Source organism: Argopecten irradians, chromosome 12 (assembly GCF_041381155.1).
Source record: "Argopecten irradians isolate NY chromosome 12, Ai_NY, whole genome shotgun sequence".
Lineage (NCBI taxonomy): Eukaryota > Metazoa > Mollusca > Bivalvia > Pectinida > Pectinidae > Argopecten > Argopecten irradians.
The window spans coordinates 35,795,537-35,818,811 of record NC_091145.1 but is presented as its reverse complement, the minus strand read 5'-3'; the positions used below and the strand labels follow the sequence as shown (position 1 = coordinate 35,818,811).

The following is a 23,275-nucleotide window of genomic DNA, read 5'->3' as shown; positions in this document are numbered from 1 at the left end:
ACATCTGATATTGGCCCTGACAAGAGACACATCTGAAGTTTGCTATGATAATTAATAGGCTAATCCTACTGACCCAGGCAGTAAGACATGTAGTAACTATTGTTGTGCTATGATAATAAGACAGTCACTATAGCTGTACATACAATATAAGACAGTCAGACTCACTTTAGTTGTACTATGACAGTAATACACTCTGTAGGTGTGTACTATGACTGTAACCTATAGGGGAGGTGCTGGGCGTCCCAACTCTAGATCTGTAGTAATAAATGACATCTGCTGAGTGACACCAGTCTATATAGCATGTCACACACTCTGTCCATCCTCTCACTGATTACACTGACACATGTATTGGTGACAGATCTACAGACAGTTCTTACCTGGATCTCTACACTTTTTACAGGTAGTGATCCCCACTATTACAACCATTGATTGCTATCATAGAGGGATTACGAGCTCAGCATGTGAAAAACAAACCACTGTGAATGAATTAAGAGTTTTGAATGGAGTGCGGAATCACAACAACCAGTTAAGGAGCCTAGGAGTTAATATGTAACGTAGGACTCAGCTGGAAGTGTCTTATATAGTGAAATCTGATCACAAGGTGAGTGGAAACTTTATAAACCTGTAGAAAAAGTTACAATTCGGTATTGTAGTGGAAACCTTGACATGTACTGTGGGGATCAAGTTCAATAATTCACATGTAGAATTTAGTCACTGGGAGGCAGGTTCAGGCTGTATATACAAGTATATAAGGCTGTATAATCAGCTGGCTTCCTTAGTGCTGTTTCTCTCTCACACAGACCAAGGTAAGCATGTTCAACTCAAGTAAAACATTATCATATTCTCAGGCACTAAAATAAATTGTTAGAGTTATTGATATGATAAATTAGATGCAAAAAAAACAACAAATTATTACCTCATACCAGGTAGTATACACATTTTTTTTATTTTATGAACCTTCAGATTTTTTACATGTCCTCAATCACTATTGGAAAAATTTATTTCTCTTGTTTTTGATGATAAGCTGATTATAAAGAATTTGAAAATTTTTATGCACTTATTCAGAGAATCAAAAATTAATAATCAGCTAATGTTTCAATTAAAACTTTTCATGACATGAAATATTTTGTGTATATATAGCCTTATGTCCAGTGTATACATAAATAATACCATATTTTACCATATTACTGTTATTAAGGAGGAATTTGCAGAGTCATTTTACCTGTGATAACTGATTAACATTGATAACATGCTTGTTTGATCAAAGATGTTTTTTTTTTCTTCAATGAAACACATATCATGTATTTCTCATTGACCATTGTGACACCAAACCAGAATATTTGGATTCCCTAGTGAGTTGGTGAAGCTGTATTACCCTTGTATCAGGTTTATACTTTATACATTTAACATTATCATACAGATATATGGTGTTTCTAAAAAGTTGTCTGAATACTTGTTGATTTATAATTATAATAAGAGCTTGCATCCATTTAAAGTTTAAAAGCCTCAAACATTAATGTACTGGATTTTCAGAGTTTAATTTATATTTGTCATCGAATATTTGATTCCTCAAAGAAATTTGTTGGAGATGGAAGAGCTATAGAGGCTGGCCTGAATTCTGTTTACCATGAGAGAGTTCAGAGTCTGTTTGACATAGTTATTACATTGACATATATATTAATAGTACAGAAAGCCACAGCTGCTACTGAAGGTTGATTATCTAATACAATAACCCCTCAGTACCGAGGCTTAATTATACACTTAGTGCTCATTAATTAGGATTGTTAGGAACCTGTAAACTTCAGCTGACAATAACAGGCAGCGCTGCCTTGTAATCATTACTACAACATTCATACATATACATGTATATACAAATGTATATGTGTCTCTGTTTCATCGACATATACTTGTTAGAGAAAATGCTCTAAGGTTTAACAATCGTTTACCTGTATGTATCACCTGTACAGGTGTAACAACTCGGACTCATTAAGGCAGGTAACATGTCATTAGTGAGCAATGCTATTATATAAACAAAACACGAAACACAAGGGAAGCTTTAGATTTAATGCTATGTAATAAATAATCATACATCCACATTCACCTAGTGTTGCAACACATGTACAGTAAACTATTTGTGTATCATAACTTATGAATAAACATAATCTAGTGTTTGATGTGTGTATAATGATGAAATCAAGTAAGGAATTAAGTTTTGTATGGTTTCTTATAGCAAGTTTTATACAATTTGTCTATTCAATATATCCTATCAGTATAGAATACATAAATATTATATAATTCAGATCTGTTAAATCAAATTAACTGTCACCTGTCTAGAACTACCACAGGTACCTGTCTATACCTACCACCTGTCTATACCTACCACCTGTCTATAACTACCACCTGTCTATAAATACCGCCTGTCTATAAATACCACCTGTCTATAACTACCACCTGTATATACCTACCACCTGTCTATAAAGACCACCTGTCTATACCTACCACCTGTCTATAAATACCACCTGTCTATAACTACCACCTGTCTATAACTACCACCTGTCTATAAAGACCACCTGTCTATACCTACCACCTGTCTATAAATACCACCTGTCTATAAAGACCACCTGTCTATAACTACCACCTATCTTAAAATACCATCTGTCTATAACTACCACCTGTCTATAAATACCACCTGTCTATAAAGACCACCTGTCTATAACTACTACCTGTCTTAAAATACCATCTGTCTATAACTACCATCTGTCTATAACTACTACCTGTCTATAACTACCACCTGTCTATAACTACCACCTGTCTATAAAGACCACCTGTCTATAACTACCACCTGTCTTAAAATACCACCTGTCTATAACTACCACCTGTCTTAAAATACCATCTGTCTATAACTACCACCTGTCTATACCTACCACATATCTATAACTACCACCTGTCTATAACTACCATCTGTCTATAACTACTACCTGTCTATAACTACCAACTGTCTTAAAATACCATATGTCTATAACTACCACCTGTCTATAACTACCACCTGTCTTAAAATACCATCTGTCTATAACTACCACCTGTCTATACCTACCACATATCTATAACTACCACCTGTCTATAACTACCAACTGTCTATAACTACTACCTGTCTATAACTACCAACTGTCTTAAAATACCATATGTCTATAACTACCACCTGTCTATAACTACCACCTGTCTATAACTACTACCTGTCTATAAATTCCAACTGTCTATAACTACTACCTGTCTATAGATACCCCCTGTCTATAAGTACCACCTGTCTTGAACAATCAGCTATAATATTGGGAAAACAGTGTGAGATATTTATGTTTACAACAGTAAAGTACAGAAGTGTGAAAATGACTGGGCCCTGGGACATTAGTGCTGAAGATTAATGATCTATATGGACATCTTTATCCATAGGCAACACTTACCGTTATAGTTTACCTGGCAGATTTTGTACAGGTATGATAAATACCCTATACAGTGACCCTACCTCAGCGAGGAAATTCAATTTATCATTGTACTGTAGCGTTATGAAGATACAATCAGTTGGCCTCGGGTGATGTTTGGGATGTGTTATTCTACCTGTATACTTGTCTGAATGCCATACATAGAACATTTTGTGTTGGATATTCAGGTCCTATAAGGGAGTTACAGTCAGCCCTACAACAGTCCCCTACACTACAGAACAAGTGAGTTACCATTACTTTATAAAGAGTATATATACTCAGTTAATTGTATGACTACCATACGTCTTTATCTTCAATTACTGACACCAAAATGAAAATGGGATTGGATCGAAGACTCTAGTGCCTACATAAGTTTGAACCTAGTGCATAATATTTACAAACTGTTGGATTTTAAGTACCCCACTATCGGAAGTCTGTTTGGACTAATATACAACTATCATAGCGATGAAGAGCTCTGTATTTGGAGAATAGAAGCTTAAGAGAGTGATTATGAAGAGGATTTTGTTTCCAGCAGATAAAACTTTGATTAAAGCCTGCCTGCCCTTGTGTTTGTAAGATAAGGTAGGAAGTGAATTGGGAAATAATAGATGTAAGAAGATAAATCTTATCTGTGTTATTGTATGATCTGTGAAATGACCTGAGATTGACGGGATTAAATGTCGGTGGTATACTGGATTGATAGGATTGTTATTGTAAATGTGGCGGGGTAAGTCTCAATCGTAACCCCTAAATCCTCTCACCTATACACTCATGTATTTACTCTGTATATAATTATAAGGATTTACATTATTTACTATCATATCAGTTCTTTATAGAAATTACTTGCATAGACATTGATAGATAAAATGCCATTCTAAATCATTCTTATTTGTATATTTTAAAACCGATTTGACTATAAAACAAATGTACCATGCATAGCTATATATTAACAATAGGCCAATTACAATATGTGTTTTTGATTTATTTTGTTTCGTGCCCTATATCATCCAAGTCATGTTATGATTTAATTTGTTTCGTGCCCTATTTTGTTTTGTGCCCTATTTTGTTTCGTGCCCTATTTTGTTTCGTGCCCTAATTTGTTTCGTGCCCTTATTTGTTTCGTGCCCTTATTTGTTTTGTGCCCTATTTTGTTTTGTGCCCTATTTTGTTTTGCGCCCTATTTGTTTCATGCCCTATATCATCCAAGTCATGTTATGATTGAATTTGTTTTGTGCCCTATTTTGTTTCGTGCCCTATTTTGTTTTGTGCCCTATTTTGTTTCGTGCCATATTTTGTTTCATGCCATATTTTGTTTTGTGCCCTATTTTGTTTCGTGCCCTATTTCGTGCCCTATTTCGTGCCCTATTTTGTTTCGTGCCCTATTTTGTTTTGTGCCCTATTTTGTTTCGTGCCCTATTTTGTTTCGTGCCCTATTTTGTTTCGTGCCCTATTTCGTGCCCTATTTGTTTCGTGCCCTATTTTGTTTCATGCCATACTTTGTTTCATGCCCTATTAACATCTAAGTCATGTTATCATTTACGAATGTGTCAGGTTTATAATTAGGAAGTACCTGCTGGCTGCAGAAGATCACTGACCAGTGGTCAGTACCTGACAACTAGCAGCCCCACATGGGAGTTTAACTCACAATCCAATTAAAGATTTTCCATCCCTGACAGACCGTAAATGATACTCATGATTTGAACAACAATTGGTGTTTAATCGTGTACATTTATGTCTAATTAACACAAACAATGAAATAAAATAATTCATTTTGCTTTTGGTGCATGCGCAGTCAGAACGTCATGTCATATAGAACATAGTGCCACAGAATTTTTTCGGAATGCAATTGTAATTAATTATTTTTAATATTCTTATCTTGAAGTAAAATTAGAAGCTCAATTTTTTCAATGGTGGTAATGGTGTAAAGTAACTAACTTTTGTAACTGAAGAAAAATACTAAATCGTCTAATCCTGTTTTTGATAGCGAAAAATACCATTTGTCAGCGGTGGAGCATCTTTAATGATTGAAGGATGACAGGTGACAATACTTGGTTACTTTATTCTGTTTCATCTACAGGAAAACTCTGCACAAATCAATCTCTTTTGATTCATTCACTGGTTACCCTACATGTTTTCTGGTGCAGTTATAGATAGTATTTACTGAAATATTCTAACATCTTAGATTAAACTCTATTTATAGTATTAATATGTCACATTCTCTGAAATGTTCAATAAATTCATAGGAAAGTCTTTTGTAACATGTGACATTCAAATTTGATTTATATGGCCAGAAAGTTTATTGAAGACAACCTCAATAGCAGATGTATTAAAACCTGGCTTTGAAATGTAATACCAGTCTTATAAGACGTGGAAAAAGTGAAATTGAAAAAAAAAATCACAACCACCAATAAACCCTTTTATGAGAAATTTCTCAAAGTTATGGGATATGATATCCCTGATTGGCTCTGTAAAGGCGAGGGATGAAGATAAAAAGAAAGATTGGAGTAACAGTCAGTGAGGCGTGACCTTGTCTCCAAATTTTAATACTGCAGTCTGGTTTCAGCATCTTTTCACAGGGACTCTTGTGTCCTTGGGCAAACTTGTTATCCCATGCATATCTAAGCACATACAAAGCAATTTATGGTGCATTTTATACATCATCTTTACTGATGCTTAATTTACTCAAAATTACCATGAACTTATTTAAGGTACATGCAATCTTGTTTATGAAATTTTTCAGATTCCATTTTTTGACATATTTATTGCAAAGTTACAAATTTCAGAAATGGTTGACCTGATGAAGGATACATGGATATATCTGGAGTCAGCTGTTTACTGGTGTTTCCTGTTATGCCAGGGCAGAGGGTGTTGGCTTTACATATCTAGGGGGTCGAGTTAGGTTTCCTTACAATATCAGCTCAGCTGTGTTAGAAGGAAGTTAATACCATAGGGCAGGAAAGGGGCAAGGAGATAAAGGGTGATAATCAGAGGCAATGGGCCAGGAGGGGCTGAGGGCAAGGAGGGGTTGAAAGAGGCACAGTAAAGGTTGGATTAGAAGGGGCTGGGGATAATGAAAGAACAGAATTCGAGGGACTGAGGTTACAGTCATAATTAAAAGAGGCAGGGGCAAGAATGGGCTAGGGGAACTGAGGACAGATGGGATGTCTGGCTAAGAGCAGTGAGAAGTCAAACAAGGCTATTACGAGAATGGAAAAAGTTGCAGAAAGAGATTGGACATTTTAGGCTGAGGGCAGAAAAGGGGATGGATAAGATGGAAGGGGTCAAAAGATGTTAAGGGTAAGAGAGGGGACAGTAAAAGGCAAAGGGTAGGGAAGGGACAGAAAAACGCAAAGGCTAGGGAGGGGGCAGAAAAAGGCAAAGGGTAGGGAGGGGACAGAAAAAGACAAAGGGTAGGGAGGGGACAGAAAAAGACAAAGGGTAGAGAGGAGACAGAAAAATGCAAAGGATAGGGAGGGGACAGAAAAGGCAAAGGATAGGGAGCAGACAGAAAAAGACAAAGGGTAGGGAGGGGACAGAAAAAGACAAAGGATAGGGAGGGGACAGAAAAGGCAAAGGATAGGGAGGGGACAGAAAAAGACAAATGGTAGGGAGGGGACAGAAAAGGCAAAGGGAAGGGAGGGGACAGAAAAAGACAAAGGATAGGGAGGGGACAGAAAAAGACAAAGGATAGGGAGGGGACAGAAAAAGGCAAATGGTAGGGAGGGGACAGAAAAAGACAAAGGGAAGGGAGGGGACAGAAAAAGACAAATGGTAGGGTGGGGGCAGAAAAGGCAAAGGCAAGTGAGGGGACAGAAAAAGACAAAGGATAGGGTGGGGTCAGAAAAAGACAGGATAGGGAGGGGTCAGAAAAAGACAAAGGGTAGGGAGGGGCAGAAAAAGACAAATGGTGAGGAAGGGACAGAAAAAGACAAAGGATAGGGAGGGGGCAGAAAAGGCAAAGGGAAGGGAGAGGACAGAAAAATACAAAGGATAGGGAGGGGACAGAAAAAGACAAATGGTAGGGTGGGGGCAGAAAAAGACAAAGGTTAGGGAGGAGACAGAAAAAGACAAAGGATAGGGAGGGGACAGAAAAAGACAAAGGGTAGGGAGGGGACAGAAAAAGACAGGATAGGGTGGGGGCAGAAAAAGACAAAGGATAGGGAGGGGGCAGAAAAAGACAAAGGATAGGGAGGGGACAGAAAAAGACAAAGGATAGGGTGGGGTCAGAAGAAAACAAAGGTAGGAAAGAGACAGAAAAAGACAAAGGGGACAGGACAAAGGGTAGGGATGGGCAGAAAAAGACAAAGGATAGGGAGGGGGCAGAAAAAGACAAAGGGTAGGGAGGGGCAGAAAAAGACAAAGGATAGGGAGGGGGCAGAAAAAGACAGGATAGGGAGGGGTCAGAAAAAGACAAAGGGGGTAGGGGTCAGAAAAGACAGGTAGGGAGGGGAGAGAAAAAGACAAAGGGAAGGGAGGGGGGCAGAAAAAGACAAATGGTAGGGTGGGGGCAGAAAAAGACAAAGGTTAGGGAGGAGACAGAAAAAGACAAAGGATAGGGAGGGGTCAGAAGAAAACAAAGGGTAGGAAAGAGACAGAAAAAGACAAAGGATATGGAGGGGACAGAAAAAGACAAAGGGTAGGGATGGGGCAGAAAAAGACAAAGGGTAGGGAGGGGACAGAAAAAGACAAATGGTAGGGAGAGGACAGAAAAGGCAAATGGAAGGGAGGGGCAGAAAAAGACAAAGGGTAGGGAGGAGACAGACAAGGTAAAGGGAAGGGAGGGGACAAACAAGACAAATGGTAGGGAGGGGGCAGAAAAAGACAAAGAGTAGGGAGGGGACAGAAAAAGACAAATGGTAGGGAGAGGACAGAAAAGGCAAATGGAAGGGAGGGGCAGAAAAAGACAAAGGGTAGGGAGGGGACAGAAAAAGACAAAGAGTAGGGAGGGGACAGAAAAAGACAAATGGTAGGGAGAGGACAGAAAAGGCAAATGGAAGGGAGGGGCAGAAAAAGACAAAGGGTAGGGAGGAGACAGACAAGGTAAAGGGAAGGGAGGGGACAAACAAGGCAAAGGGTAGGGAGGGGACAGAAAAAGACAAAGGGTAGGGAGGGGACAGAAAAAGACAAAGGGTAGGGAGGGGGCAGAAAAAGACAAAGGATAGGGAGGGGCAGAAAAAGACAAAGGGTAGGGAGGGGACAGAAAAGGCAAATGGAAGGGAGGGGCAGAAAAAGACAAAGGGTAGGGAGGAGACAGACAAGGTAAAGGGAAGGGAGGGGACAAACAAGGCAAAGGGTAGGGAGGGGACAGAAAAAGACAAAGGGTAGGGAGGGGACAGAAAAAGACAAAGGGTAGGGAGGGGAGGGAGAAAAGACAGGTAAAGGGTAGGAGGGAGACAGAAAAAGGTAAATGGAAGGGAGGGGACAGAAAAAGACAAAGGTAGGGAGGGACAGAAAAAGACAAAGGGTAGGGAGGGGACAGAAAAAGACAAATGGTAGGGAGGGGACAGAAAAAGACAAAGGATAGGGAGGGGACAGAAAAGGCAAAGGGAAGGGAGGGGACAGAAAAAGACAAATGGTAGGGAGGGGACAGAAAAGGCAAAGGGAAGGGAGGGGACAGAAAAAGACAAAGGGTAGGGAGGGGACAGAAAAACGCAAAGGGAAGGGAGGGGACAGAAAAAGGCAAAGGGTAGGGAGGGGACAGAAAAAGACAAAGGGTAGGGAGGGGACAGAAAAAGACAAAGGGTAGGGAGGGGACAGAAAAAGGCAAAGGGTAGGGAGGGGACAGAAAAAGACAAAGGGTAGGGAGGGGACAGAAAAAGACAAAGGGTAGGGAGGGGACAGAAAAAGGCAAAGGGTAGGGAGGGGACAGAAAAAGACAAAGGGTAGGGAGGGGACAGAAAAAAAGGCAAAAAAGCATAGGGAGGGGACAGAAAAAGGCAAAGGGTAGGGAGGTGACAGAAAAAGACAAAGGGTAGGGAGGGGACAGAAAAAGACAAAGGGTAGGGAGGGGGCAGAAAAAGGCAAAAGGGTAGGGAGGGGACAGAAAAAGGCAAAGGGTAGGGAGGGGACAGAAAAAGGCAAAGGGTAGGGAGGGGACAGAAAAAGACAAATGGTAGGGAGGGGACAGAAAAAGACAAAGGGTAGGGAGGGGACAGAAAAAGACAAAGGATAGGGAGGGGACAGAAAAAGACAAAGGGTAGGGAGGGGACAGAAAAAGACAAAGGATAGGGAGGGGGCATAAAAAGACAAAGGGTAGGGAGGGGACAGAAAAAGACAAAGGATAGGGAGGGGGCAGAAAAGGCAAAGGGTAGGTAATGATGGGTTTGGGAGAAGGGAAGGGACCATAGGCCTGAATAGAATAGAAAAGTCAATTGAATCTAAAGCCACATGCAGTGCTTGATTAAAAATACTATTATTACATAGAATGTTTATATATGTATACAACATATTGTAAATATATAGGTGTAATATCTATATAGTATTCCTGTATTGTGTACTCTGATATGGTGATTATTTAGGGCAGTGTTACAACTGGTGTTGTAAAGATACCATACAAAATTATTTATCTACTGGAGGACTGATACAGAACCTCCACAGGCCCTTGTAATTACATCAGTATTGAACTTTATTGGAACAGGATCAGAAACCCAAACTCTGTAAGCTGATACACTAAAGGGCTCCTTAGACACTGAGTCTGAACCCAGCTCACAGATTCTGTCTTAATGAAGCATGAAATATGTTCCTTTGTCAGTTTGTACTGTGTAATGCATTAGATAGTTATCATCGGACTATTACCTAATCTGGGAACTGATCTAGTGATGAATATTATTCTATAAATAAGGATATCATCGGTACCATCCATGTTTTGGTACTTATGGAAAGGCATTTCTATTTAATATTCTGTCCTAGTAGATATTAATATCCAGTACTATAGTGTGTATGTCACTATTTCAAGCATGGAAATGTAATTAACAGTAAGGTAGCATATACCCTTAAGTTTAAACACATTTATTGCTATATGGTTGCATAAATTTTGAGGCAAACTGTCATAACATCAGAAAGTATAATATATGGGAAATATTAAAAATATTTTTAAATTCACATACATGTATTAACAATATTGCATTCTAATTACTGGCAATGTGATATAACTCTAACTAGACACTGTAATGTGTATAGAGCTATCATCTCAAGTAGTTTGTAATGTACACAGAAAAACTGTAAGTGAACAGCATTACAGGGGACCTATGTGTAAGGTGGCTGGCCTTGCTCTGATGTATCTGATTACAGTACATGTGTGTGTCCCTGGGTATCCCCTTACCCGTCCTGATCCTAGAGACACCTGACACTTTTCCCTGACACTGTCCCCAGACACCATCCCCTGACACTGTCCCCAGGTACTGTCCCCTGCCACCGTCCTCTGACACTGTCCCCAGACACTGTCCCCTGACACCGTCCCTGACACTGTACCCTAACACCATCCCCTGACATCGTCCCCTGACACCGTCCCCAGACGCTGTCCCCTGACACTGTCCCCTGACACTGTCCCCTGACACTGGCCCCTGACACCGGCCCCTGACACCGTCCCCTGACACTGTCCATGGACACCGTCCCCTGACACTGTCCCCTGACACTGTTCCCAGACACCGTCCCCTGACACTGTCCCCTGACACCTTCCCCTGACACTGTTCCCCGACACCTTCTCCTGACACTGTTCCGAGACACCAGCTCTGACTTTGGTAATGAACTGTACATGTTAATAACCAACTTTGATGTCCCACACCATCCAATATGCCACCTGTTCTGGTTGATATACAACAGGTAATGGTGACCCTTATATCAAATCTATACATCCTTTTTGATTTGTCCTCAGGTCAATCCTCCCCCTCCCCTTCCCTACCTCTATCTGTTGTGTTCTGGGTGATATACTACAGTTGTAAGGGGTGGCCCCACTGTCAAACCTATACATCCTTTTTACTTGTCCTCTGCTCTCCTGTCCCCTACCCCCTTCCTTCCCTCCCCCTATCTGCCCTCCCTCCCCCCCTTCCCTACCTCTATCTGTTGTGTTCTGGGTGATATACTACAGTTGTAAGGGGTGGCCCCACTGTCAAACCTATACATCCTTTTTACTTGTCCTCTGCTCTCCTGCCCCCTCCCCCCCTCCCCCTCCCTTCCCTACCTCTATCTGTTGTGTTTGGTGATAACTACAGTTGTAAGGGGTGCCCCACTCATACCTATACATCCTTTTTACTTGTCCTCTGCTCTCCTGCCCCCCCCTCCCCCCTTCCCTACCTCTATCTGTTGTGTTCTGGATGATATACTACAGTTGTAAGGGGTGGCCCCACTATCGAACCTATACATCCTTTTTACTTGTCCTCTGCTCTCCTGCCCCCCCTCCCTCCCCTCCTTCCCTACCTCTATCTGTTGTGTTCTGGATGATATACATACTACAGTTGTAAGGGGTGGCCCCCTATCAAACCTATAACATCCTTTTTACTTGTCCTCTGCTCTCCTGCCCCTCCCCCCTTCCCCCCTCCCCCTCCACCACTATATGTTGTGTTCTGGGTGACATACTACAGTTGTAAGGGGTGGCCCCACTATCAAACCTATACATCCTTTTTACTTGTCCTCTGCTCTCCTGCCCCCCCTCCCTTCCCTACCTCTATCTGTTGTGTTCTGGATGACATACTACAGTTGTAAGGGGTGGCCCCACTATCATACCTATACATCCTTTTTACTTGTCCTCTGCTCTCCTGCCTCCTCCCTTCCCTACCTCTATCTGTTCTGTTCTGGATGACATACTACAGTTGTAAGGGGTGGCCCCACTATCAACCTATACATCCTTTTTACTTGTCCTCTGCTCTCCTGCCCCCCTCCCTTCCCTACCTCTATTTGTCCTGTTCTGGGTGACATACTACAGTTGTAAGGGGTGGCCCCACTATCATACCTATACATCCTTTTTACTTGTCCTCTGCTCTCCTGCCCCCCCCCCCCCTACCTCTATCTGTTGTGTTCTGGGTGACATACTACAGTTGTAAGGGGTGGCCCCACTATCGAACCTATACATCCTTTTTACTTGTCCTCTGCTCTCCTGTCCCCTACCCCCCTTCCCTCCCCCTCCACCATATATGTGTGTTCTGGGTGACATACTACAGTTGTAAGGGGTGGCCCCACTATATCAAACCTATACATCCTTTTTACTTGTCCTCTGCTCTCCTGCCCCCCCCCTCCCTCCCCCTCCCTTCCCTACCTCTATCTGTCCTGTTCTGGATGACATACTACAGTTGTAAGGGGTGGCCCCACTATCATACCTATACATCCTTTTTACTTGTCCTCTGCTCTCCTGCCCCCCTCCCCCCCCCCCCCTACCTCTATTTGTCCTGTTCTGGGTGACATACTACAGTTGTAAGGGGTGGCCCCACTATCATACCTATACATCCTTTTTACTTGTCCTCTGCTCTCCTGCCCCCCCCCCCTTCCCTACCTCTATTTGTCCTGTTCTGGGTGACATACTACAGTTGTAAGGGGTGGCCCCACTGTCAAACCTATACATCCTTTTTACTTGTCCTCTGCTCTCCTGCCCCCTCCCCCCCCCCTCCCTTCCCTACCTCTATTTGTCCTGTTCTGGATGACATACTACAGTTGTAAGGGGTGGCCCCACTATCAAACCTATACATCCTTTTTACTTGTCCTCTGCTCTCCTGCCCCCCCCCCCCTCCCCTACCACTATTTGTCCTGTTCTGGGTGACATACTACAGTTGTATGGGGTGGCCCCCCCTATCAAACCTATACATCCTTTTTACTTGTCCTATGCTGTCCTGCCCCCCTCCCCCCTCCCCTAATACTTCCCTACCTCTATTTGTCCTGTTCTGGGTGACATACTACAGTTGTAAGGGGTGGCCCCACTATCATACCTATACATCCTTTTTACTTGTCCTCTGCTCTCCTGCCCCCTCCCCCCCCCTTCCCTACCTCTATTTGTCCTGTTCTGGGTGACATACTACAGTTGTAAGGGGTGGCCCCACTATCAAACCTATACATCCTTTTTACTTGTCCTCTGCTCTCCTGCCCCCCCCCTCCCTCCCCCTCCTTCCCTACCTCTATCTGTTGTGTTCTGGATGACATACTACAGTTGTAAGGGGTGGCCCCACTATCAAACCTATACATCCTTTTTACTTGTCCTCTGCTCTCCTGCCCCCCCCCCCCCCTTCCCTACCTCTATTTGTCCTGTTCTGGATGACATACTACAGTTGTAAGGGGTGGCCCCACTATCAAACCTATACATCCTTTTTACTTGTCCTCTGCTCTCCTGCCCCCCCCTCCCCCCCCTTCCCTACCTCTATTTGTCCTGTTCTGGATGACATACTACAGTTGTAAGGGGTGGCCCCACTATCATACCTATACATCCTTTTTACTTGTCCTCTGCTCTCCTGCCCCCCCCCCCCCCTCCCCCTCCACCACTATTTGTCCTGTTCTGGATGACATACTACAGTTGTAAGGGGTGGCCCCACTATCAAACCTATACATCCTTTTTACTTGTCCTCTGCTCTCCTGCCCCCCCTCCCCCCTTCCCTACCACTATCTGTCCTGTTCTGGGTGACATACTACAGTTGTATGGGGTGGCCCCCCTACCATACCTATACATCCTTTTTACTTGTCCTCTGCTCTCCTGCCCCCCCCCCCCCCCCCTTCCCTACCTCTATTTGTCCTGTTCTGGGTGACATACTACAGTTGTAAGGGGTGGCCCCACTATCAAACCTATACATCCTTTTTACTTGTCCTCTGCTCTCTGCTCTGCTGCCCCCCCCCCCTTCCCTACCTCTATTTGTCCTGTTCTGGGTGACATACTACAGTTGTAAGGGGTGGCCCCACTATCATACCTATACATCCTTTTTACTTGTCCTCTGCTCTCCTGCCCCCCCCCCCCCCCCCTCCACCACTATTTGTCCTGTTCTGGATGACATACTACAGTTGTAAGGGGTGGCCCCACTATCAAACCTATACATCCTTTTTACTTGTCCTCTGCTCTCCTGCCCCCCCCCCCCCCCTTCCCTACCTCTATTTGTCCTGTTCTGGATGACATACTACAGTTGTAAGGGGTGGCCCCACTATCATACCTATACATCCTTTTTACTTGTCCTCTGCTCTCCTGCCCCCCCCCCCCTCCCCCTCCACCACTATTTGTCCTGTTCTGGATGACATACTACAGTTGTAAGGGGTGGCCCCACTATCAAACCTATACATCCTTTTTACTTGTCCTCTGCTCTCCTGCCCCCCCCCCCTCCCCCTCCCTTCCCTACCTCTATTTGTCCTGTTCTGGGTGACATACTACAGTTGTAAGGGGTGGCCCCACTATCATACCTATACATCCTTTTTACTTGTCCTCTGCTCTCCTGCCCCCCCCCCCCCCTTCCCTACCTCTATTTGTCCTGTTCTGGATGACATACTACAGTTGTAAGGGGTGGCCCCACTATCAAACCTATACATCCTTTTTACTTGTCCTCTGCTCTCCTGCCCCCCCCCCCCCCTTCCCTACCTCTATTTGTCCTGTTCTGGATGACATACTACAGTTGTAAGGGGTGGCCCCACTATCATACCTATACATCCTTTTTACTTGTCCTCTGCTACTCTCCTGCCCCCCCCCCCCCTCCCCCTCCACCACTATTTGTCCTGTTCTGGTGACATACTACAGTTGTAAGGGGTGGCCCCACTATCAAACCTATACATCCTTTTTACTTGTCCTCTGCTCTCCTGCCCCCTCCCCCCCCCCCCCACCACTATTTGTCCTGTTCTGGATGACATACTACAGTTGTAAGGGGTGGCCCCACTATCAAACCTATACATCCTTTTTACTTGTCCTCTGCTCTCCTGCCCCCCCCCCCCCCCCCCCTACCTCTATTTGTCCTGTTCTGGATGACATACTACAGTTGTAAGGGGTGGCCCCACTATCATACCTATACATCCTTTTTACTTGTCCTCTGCACTTCCTGCCCCCCCCCCCCTCCCCTCCCGACCACTCTATTTGTCCTGTTCTGGATGACATACTACAGTTGTAAGGGGTGGCCCCACTATCGAACCTATACATCCTTTTTACTTGTCCTCTGCTCTCCTGCCCCCCCCCCCCCCTCCACTATTTGTCCTGTTCTGGTGACATACTACAGTTGTAAGGGGTGGCCCCACTATCATACCTATACATCCTTTTTACTTGTCCTCTGCTCTCCTGCCCCCCCCTCCCCCTCCACCACTATTTGTCCTGTTCTGGATGACATACTACAGTTGTAAGGGGTGGCCCCACTATCATCATACCTATACATCCTTTTTACTTGTCCTCTGCTCTCCTGCCCCCCCCTCCCTTCCCTACCACTATTTGTCCTGTTCTGGATGACATACTACAGTTGTAAGGGGTGGCCCCACTATCATACCTATACATCCTTTTTACTTGTCCTCTGCTCTCCTGCCCCCCCCCCTCCCCCTCCACCACTATTTGTCCTGTTCTGGATGACATACTACAGTTGTAAGGGGTGGCCCCACTATCATACCTATACATCCTTTTTACTTGTCCTCTGCTCTCCTGGGGGGTCCCTCCCCCTCCACCACTATTTGTCCTGTTCTGGATGACATACTACAGTTGTAAGGGGTGGCCCCACTATCATACCTATACATCCTTTTTACTTGTCCTCTGCTCTCCTGCCCCCCCCCCTCCCTTCCCTACCTCTATTTGTCCTGTTCTGGGTGACATACTACAGTTGTAAGGGGTGGCCCCACTATCATACCTATACATCCTTTTTACTTGTCCTCTGCTCTCCTGCCCCCCCCTTCCCTACCACTATTTGTCCTGTTCTGGGTGACACACTACAGTTGAAAGGGGTGGCCCCACTATCAAACCTATACATCCTTTTTACTTGTCCTCTGCTCTCCTGCCCCCCCCCCCCCCCTCCACCACTATTTGTCCTGTTCTGGATGACATACTACAGTTGTATAGGGGTGGCCCCACTATCAAACCTATACATCCTTTTTACTTGTCCTCTGCTCTCCTGCCCCCCCCCTCCCCCCTCCACCACTATTTGTCCTGTTCTGGATGACATACTACAGTTGTATAGGGGTGGCCCCACTATCGAGGCCCAGTCAGTGTATTAAAGTCAGTAAAGTGTGGCTGTACTTCCTTAAACAAGTGGCAGACGCTCCAGGCATTGATCTGCCTTTTGTAATATGTCAGTGAGGTATGTAACCAACTCATGGAGACAACATGATACTTGTATATCTCGGTGTCAACCTAGGGTATCCCTGCTCGGTGTCAACCTAGGGTATCCCTGCTCGGTGTCAACCTAGGGTATCCCTGCTCGGCCGAAACTTGGGAGGTAAAAGAAATGAGAGGTTTTCTCAGTTACTGTCTTGAAGATTGTTGTCCTTATTGGACATCTTCTCCTATCAATACTTGTGCATGGATTGGTAAATGACAACATTTAAGGTAACTGGCATTTAAAAAAAAGTATTGACCTCAAGGTTTTACAAATGATATCATGGATCATTATGAAAAGTGCTGACTCTTTGTTGAAACCATATGATAACTGAAGTCATGTGACAAATCATATATTTGTTTCTTAATCATAATTAATTAATTAATGTACCAGTTTTATATGCCTGATAACTTTATTACCAGGATTCTACCAATTTTGAAGCTAACGACACCTGGATCTTTCCAATTTTGAAGCAAATTAATACCATAAAGATTTATTAGATGAGTAGATTAGCTATGTTACTCAGCTCTACTGACAAAAAAACTTTTTTATGCACACTGGATACCGGTGTTCCTGTCCTAATTACGGTCCAATTCCACTACATCTGATTGTTGTTGAATTTCCTGTGTCCATGTGCTATAATACTTGGGTGTACAGGTGAGCGACCAACAGGTGTGCCCACACTTAAGGCCACTCAACTGTTGTTTCTGGTATTAAATGAGGTGAAAAATTACACTATACGACTGTTACCTCTGACATGATGGCCTAGATCAGTTGTACTGCTCCTCACATCCTAATTGAATTTTTTGAGAATCCTTGTCAGTTTGATGGATGTTAAAAAGTAAATGATACTTTATAACTAAGTCTGTTGATTTTTTTTCTAACTGTCAGGCTTAATCTAATGTATAAAGCTTTCCCTTGTATAGTTGTTGTGTTTTTGTGTAGTAAAGCTACATTTGATCTCCTAAGATGAACCAGATTTTAAAAACCAGTGGTTTATGAAAATTTCACCAGTCATACAATTCAGGTTGAGCTAAAAATCTTATCAATAAAAAATGGCAACATAACAAAATTTTCATTATTGAAATGTTATCACTAATTAATATTTATTATTTGTTTAATTACAGACACCATGTGTGCATCCAAACTTCGTCTTGCTCGATGCTGTCGCTCCCTCCAGCAGCTCTTTGTCGTCATGGTGGTTCTGGCCAGTTTCTCAACACTACTCACCTATCAAATCGGGACAAATCTACCATGGACAGATTCGAAAGACGTGCGGGTAGAAAACCCGCGACCTCCGGAACCAGACACTAACCACAAGGCTGGAAGTGTCCGTCGTGTCCGTCACCTTCGACAACAATCGATGGAGGACCATCACAATCATAGACATCTATCTCAGGCCTCCAAGTCAGCCCAGATTCTCACCAGGCTACTTCAGGTAAATTATACACCTTTCTCACAATACACTTGAGTTTATGTTTAACAGAATTATCACCAGACTTATCAGACTTTTAACAGATATAAGTTTTTTCTTTACTGTGATTTTGGCACAGTTATATATAAATGGTTTTAAGAAATGGGGGAGAGCCTGATTTTTTACCAAGTTAAGTTTTATGGAACAATTGACCAAATAATGGCACCAAATATGGTCGACCTTTTGATCAATTATAACACCTTTCTTGACCTGTTGATCAGTTAAGATGCCATGTTTGACCTGTTAATCAATTAAGACGCCTTGGTTGACCTATTGATCAATTAAGACACCATGGTTGACCTGTTCATCAAATGAGACACCATGATCAATAAAGACGCCATAATTGACCTATTGATCAATTAAGACACCATAATCCATTAAGATACCATGGTTGACCTGTTGATCAATTAAGACACCATGGTTGACCTGTTGATCAATTAAGACACCATGGTTGACCTGTTGATCAATTAAGACACCATGGTTGATCTGTTGATCAATTAAGACACCATGATCAATTAAGACACCATGGTTGACCTGTTGATCAATTAAGCTAGCATGTTCAATTAAGACACCATGGTCAATTAAGACACAATTGACCATTAAGGTAGAAACTTGAAGATTTTAGGCCATAGAGTTAGTTTGGATGAGATGGAAAGGTTAACATTTTCAGAAGGATAGTCTAAACTTGAGAAAATTTACCGTAATGCTGGTTTGGGTGAGGTTTACTCTGAAGTATCAGTGTTAAAGTTTGGTGAACTTGATTGATATGGTGTATGTATATACATGTGTCTTATGTTTCAAACAAAAATAGAAATGTTGCTGAGTTTACAGTTGGACCTTTTCACACCAGAAATACAGATATCATCTGTCCCCATGAGCCTGCCTGCAGAAGGCTTGAACACTATCCTGTGTTTTTCTGCTAAACAAATTAGACAGAATCCACTCTAATAGCAAAGGTTCCTGTAATGTTTTGGCTCTTTACGATGTAATGCTGATGTCTAAGCCTAAAGCATTAAGGTGGCAAAGGTGCAATTTATCATCAAAATTAAGTTTCACGTCTCTTTTGGAAATATTATTTTGGTTAATTACTAGCCATATCTCCACAGCACCAATAGTATACTCTTTCATCACTTGATTAGATGCTATTGCTATTCACTGCCGTTTCTCTTTGGGAAATGTTGATTTTAATTCTTGTGTAAATTCTAAATGGTTTTATTTACTGTTCTCATCTCTGCCTGTCTGGAATATGAAAACATGACACCTAACTAGTTAAGTGTGTGCCAATATTTCTGTCTTCTGCTGATAAGCAGCTGGAATTTTAAACAAACAAGGCATATTTTTATAAGGATTTCCCAATATAAGCGAGTTGTTTTCAGAAATCTTTGGTCACAAAGTACATCTGAACTACAGAGGTCATTTTCTCATAGACCATAACTGTTTATATGTTTGCTACATGTTCCCTAATTTATGGTATCAATACATGTAGTCTTTGTAGAAGCATGTATTCCCCGACTCGTGTGTGATGGATCGAGACTGGATTTATTTATCTCTGTGTACATGACATCCAGCTGAACACTTTTGGTAGTTCTGATGACATCAGGTTATCACACTATCTAGGTGGAAACAAACTGGCTTTTTGTGACGTTAATGTATATGTGAGGTTTGCCATTCGGTGCCCAATTTGACTTAAACATCTACCTCATTTCCTGTTTGGATGTCCGCCCAAACTCTTAGCTGATCATGATTAACGAATATTCTGTGGTCGCAATGTAGTTTAATTAGCAAGACTTACATTGTTTGACTGATTACTGAAGTGATCTGATTAAGTTACGATAGAAGTGTTATACAGGAGAGAAAGCGTGGTTGCTGGACGGGATACAATCCTGGGACCATCAAACACTAGCCGAATGCTGCTACCATTTGAGTTACCTGATCGGTCACCAATGTTGGATCCAATCCAATTTCTCTACATTCCTGCCTCTTTTTTCAAAGTCTTCGTCCGTCATACAAGACCATTAGACACCATACTACAATGTGAATTTTTTGGGCGCCAATTTTATAAGAAAAGAGAAGAAAATGTAGCTGCCAGACCTTGGTTCAAACCTCAACTTCAACATTGATCACCTACAGGTTGATCAATCTCCTCACCAATGATTTGTTTGGTTCAGTTTCTCTACAAAAGTTTTATTTATAAAACTCCATGTCCTATAAACAAAATAATAAAACATCAGGGAGCTCTACTTTCCATACAACTGACTTCACTGACTTAGATGTGACTTAGATGTATAATTTATCAAATGTGCCAGTGTCGTCTTCACATTGACACATGCCAATACCAGACACAGATGTGGCTCGCATTAAATTAAGTCACATTCTTCTGCTATCATCTCTTCATTAGATTCTAAAACCTCCATATTCATAAAGATTAGATAGCAACTCATTAATCAGGTCAATGTTTGTTTATAAAAGTTAATTTAATGATTTATATAATAATTTTGTGTGTTATCGGACAGTGAGGTATAGCCAGGTAAGATTTGACCACCCCCTGTGTCCGACACATGTAATTAATACACATGGCACAGGTGACATATGTGGCTGGCAATGACCTTACTGTAATGTACTCTAAATGGCCAAAGGGACTGACCAATGTACCATAAATGTCCCCTAGGGTGGACAGTGGTCAGATGTACAATAATATTTATGTAGTGAGATGGTGTTAGAAAGATTTAGGATAATGGACATTGTTTGATGGATACTATAATCAACTTAGGCGTTTGATATCATCTACAAACATATAGGGATATTCAATATTATATATTGCAGATTGAAGCTGATTCACCTTGACCTTGACAATATATTTAATTTGTGGTTTGATGTATAGACATGCAATGACAGTATACTAATGAATAAAATGAAAATATTTATGTGTAATTCCATTTATGTTTTAGAACTTTGATGTAATTTTGTAGATAAAAATGTTTGTAATTAGCCGATGGAGCGTGGCAATATGATACTGGTACTTGTTCTTGTGAAATATGTGATCTGGATGACGATAACAAAGGCCCAGTAAGATAGCCACCATCTTGTCTCAGGATGACTTTCATATCGAGATAAATCCAACAAACTGCTGAATAACATGCTAATGACACCATGAAACACTAATGCTTTAATTAAACTTAAATGCAGTTGAAGAAACTTCAAAGCAGTTTTACTCCATTATCTACTTCCTTAAGGGGAGGTTAAAATGTTACATATTTCACCACTGAGAAATCATCACTACCATAAGTGTACATTAGAGAGGTCCAGAGATACCTAGATATGGATAGATCGGTGGTTTTTGTTACATTGCGGTGGGGTAGTGAAGAATTCCCAAACCAGACACATTTTTACTGGAACACTAATACTCTTTAAGGCCATTTCAGTTAATTTTAATGTTGATTGTTGATTTGATTGTTTTCAGATAGAGGACCAGTTAATTGCCATTTCTAATCGACGGAAGGTCCTGGTACTAGGGTCCAATGAGAGTTTTCCTGGCCAGGTCGATACCCTCAGACAAACTTTCAGTGAAAATGACTTTAAAATGGTGGCTAAAATTGGTAAGTTGTGTTTTATATGTATTACCTGAGGTATGGAGGTTCAATGTAGTAGTAATTATACATTCCATGGTAAAATCAGTCAAAATGAGACCTACGTATAAAGGTAAATTAGGCAGGATTCTGTGGTAATGTATTAAGTCAAGTGAAAGATATTACATGTATTTGGTAAAGTTTATCAAAGTAAAATAAAAGCTGAGCTTTTGTAACTGTTCTTTTTTATAGAGCATGTTTAAAACCACTAGCACGTATCTGAGGATTGTACATCTAAACTGGTTATAATGTTATCGTAATATATCTCAGAGTCTTACATCTCGTGTTTGAGATGAAAGATTTTAAAGGTGTGAACACCGAGATTCCACGGGTGATATCGTCATTCATTGTAAACAGGTAGAAATCAGTCAATATGTGTGGCTTTTAAACACTTGCTTTGTTGTGGTATCCACCAGCGTTTAAGGGAAAATAAATTTGTCCCAATTTTAACTTTTTAGCCTCAAATTGTTAGGGGATAAATGAGATGGCGGTGGGGTGTCTGTAAAGAGTGACAAATTGAAATGGATGAGTTGTGGAAATGATAGAAATTATACCCGAACAACTCAGGTAGAAAATTAATCCCATATATAAGTATAGAAAAACCTCACCGTTTAACTTTGTAAGTCATTCATATATACATTTCAGTTTTACTGGGGCTGTTATATACAGACTACTGAAGTCGTGTTTTGATTAAGTATGTTTAGAAAGTGGCTTGTAATGGGCCTGGATTTTACACTATCTGGTTTATACACTGTCTGGGTAAGACAATGTCTGATTTAGACAATGTCTAGTTTAGTTAGGGAAGCTGTTAGACACAAGTTCTGAGTTTAACCAGTATTTCATTTCAAAAGGGGAGGTTTAGAAAGGGGCTGGATAAGTCAGGGGGTGATTTTAAATAGGAATTGGTCGGATAACCTGACCAACTTAAGGTCAATACCTTGAAGCTTCCCCACATGGGATTCAAACTCAAAACCCGGAGGTGGAAGCCTTATGGTGACATGCCAGGACACCTTATTCACTTAGCCACGGTATGAAATAGAAAGGGGTTAGTTTCAATAGGAACTGAATTATTCAGGGACTGGTTTATACAGGAACTGATTTAATTAGGTTCGGGAAGGGGGAGCTGTCACTTCAAAAATGTCCACACCTCATTTCCTGATTTTTAATGGAATAGTAATAGATAGGTTATATTTCTACAGAGAGTATTGTTGGCACTAGCTACAATGGTAAATATAATGTGACTTGGTAGTGAATATATGAATGTTTGATGTACTTGTAATGTCACTAGTACTATATACCTTTATACCTATGTTTGGTAGAGAGACCTGGAGTCCAGTCAGACTTGGAGAAGGATACCAGTCTAGCGAGAGAATGGTCGATGTTTTGGTGTCTATCTCATAATTGTTCCTACAACATGCTCAAACACATTTACCAACTGGTGAGTCAAAACTGAAATAATTA

The 23,275-nt window shown here is 41.8% G+C and overlaps 1 protein-coding gene across 5 annotated transcripts in view; it reads left to right on the top strand.

Annotated features, from left to right (window-relative positions):
- Positions 1–23,275, top strand: part of LOC138304803 (cadherin-like and PC-esterase domain-containing protein 1) — a 45,230-nt gene that overhangs the window by 4,296 nt on the left and 17,659 nt on the right. Inside the window, exons 1-5 of one of the 5 annotated variants that reach the window (XM_069245094.1) lie at positions 221–601; positions 3,665–3,719; positions 17,842–18,152; positions 21,649–21,784; positions 23,134–23,252. In XM_069245094.1, the coding sequence (XP_069101195.1) occupies positions 17,847–18,152; positions 21,649–21,784; positions 23,134–23,252 (561 nt within the window). In that variant the 5' untranslated portion in view covers positions 221–601; positions 3,665–3,719; positions 17,842–17,846. Of the gene's footprint in view, positions 1–220; positions 602–675; positions 807–3,556; positions 3,720–3,742; positions 4,059–17,841; positions 18,153–21,648; positions 21,785–23,133; positions 23,253–23,275 lie in introns of those variants that run through there. The other 4 variants (XM_069245093.1, XM_069245098.1, XM_069245095.1 and 1 more) reach the window with 4 other exon arrangements.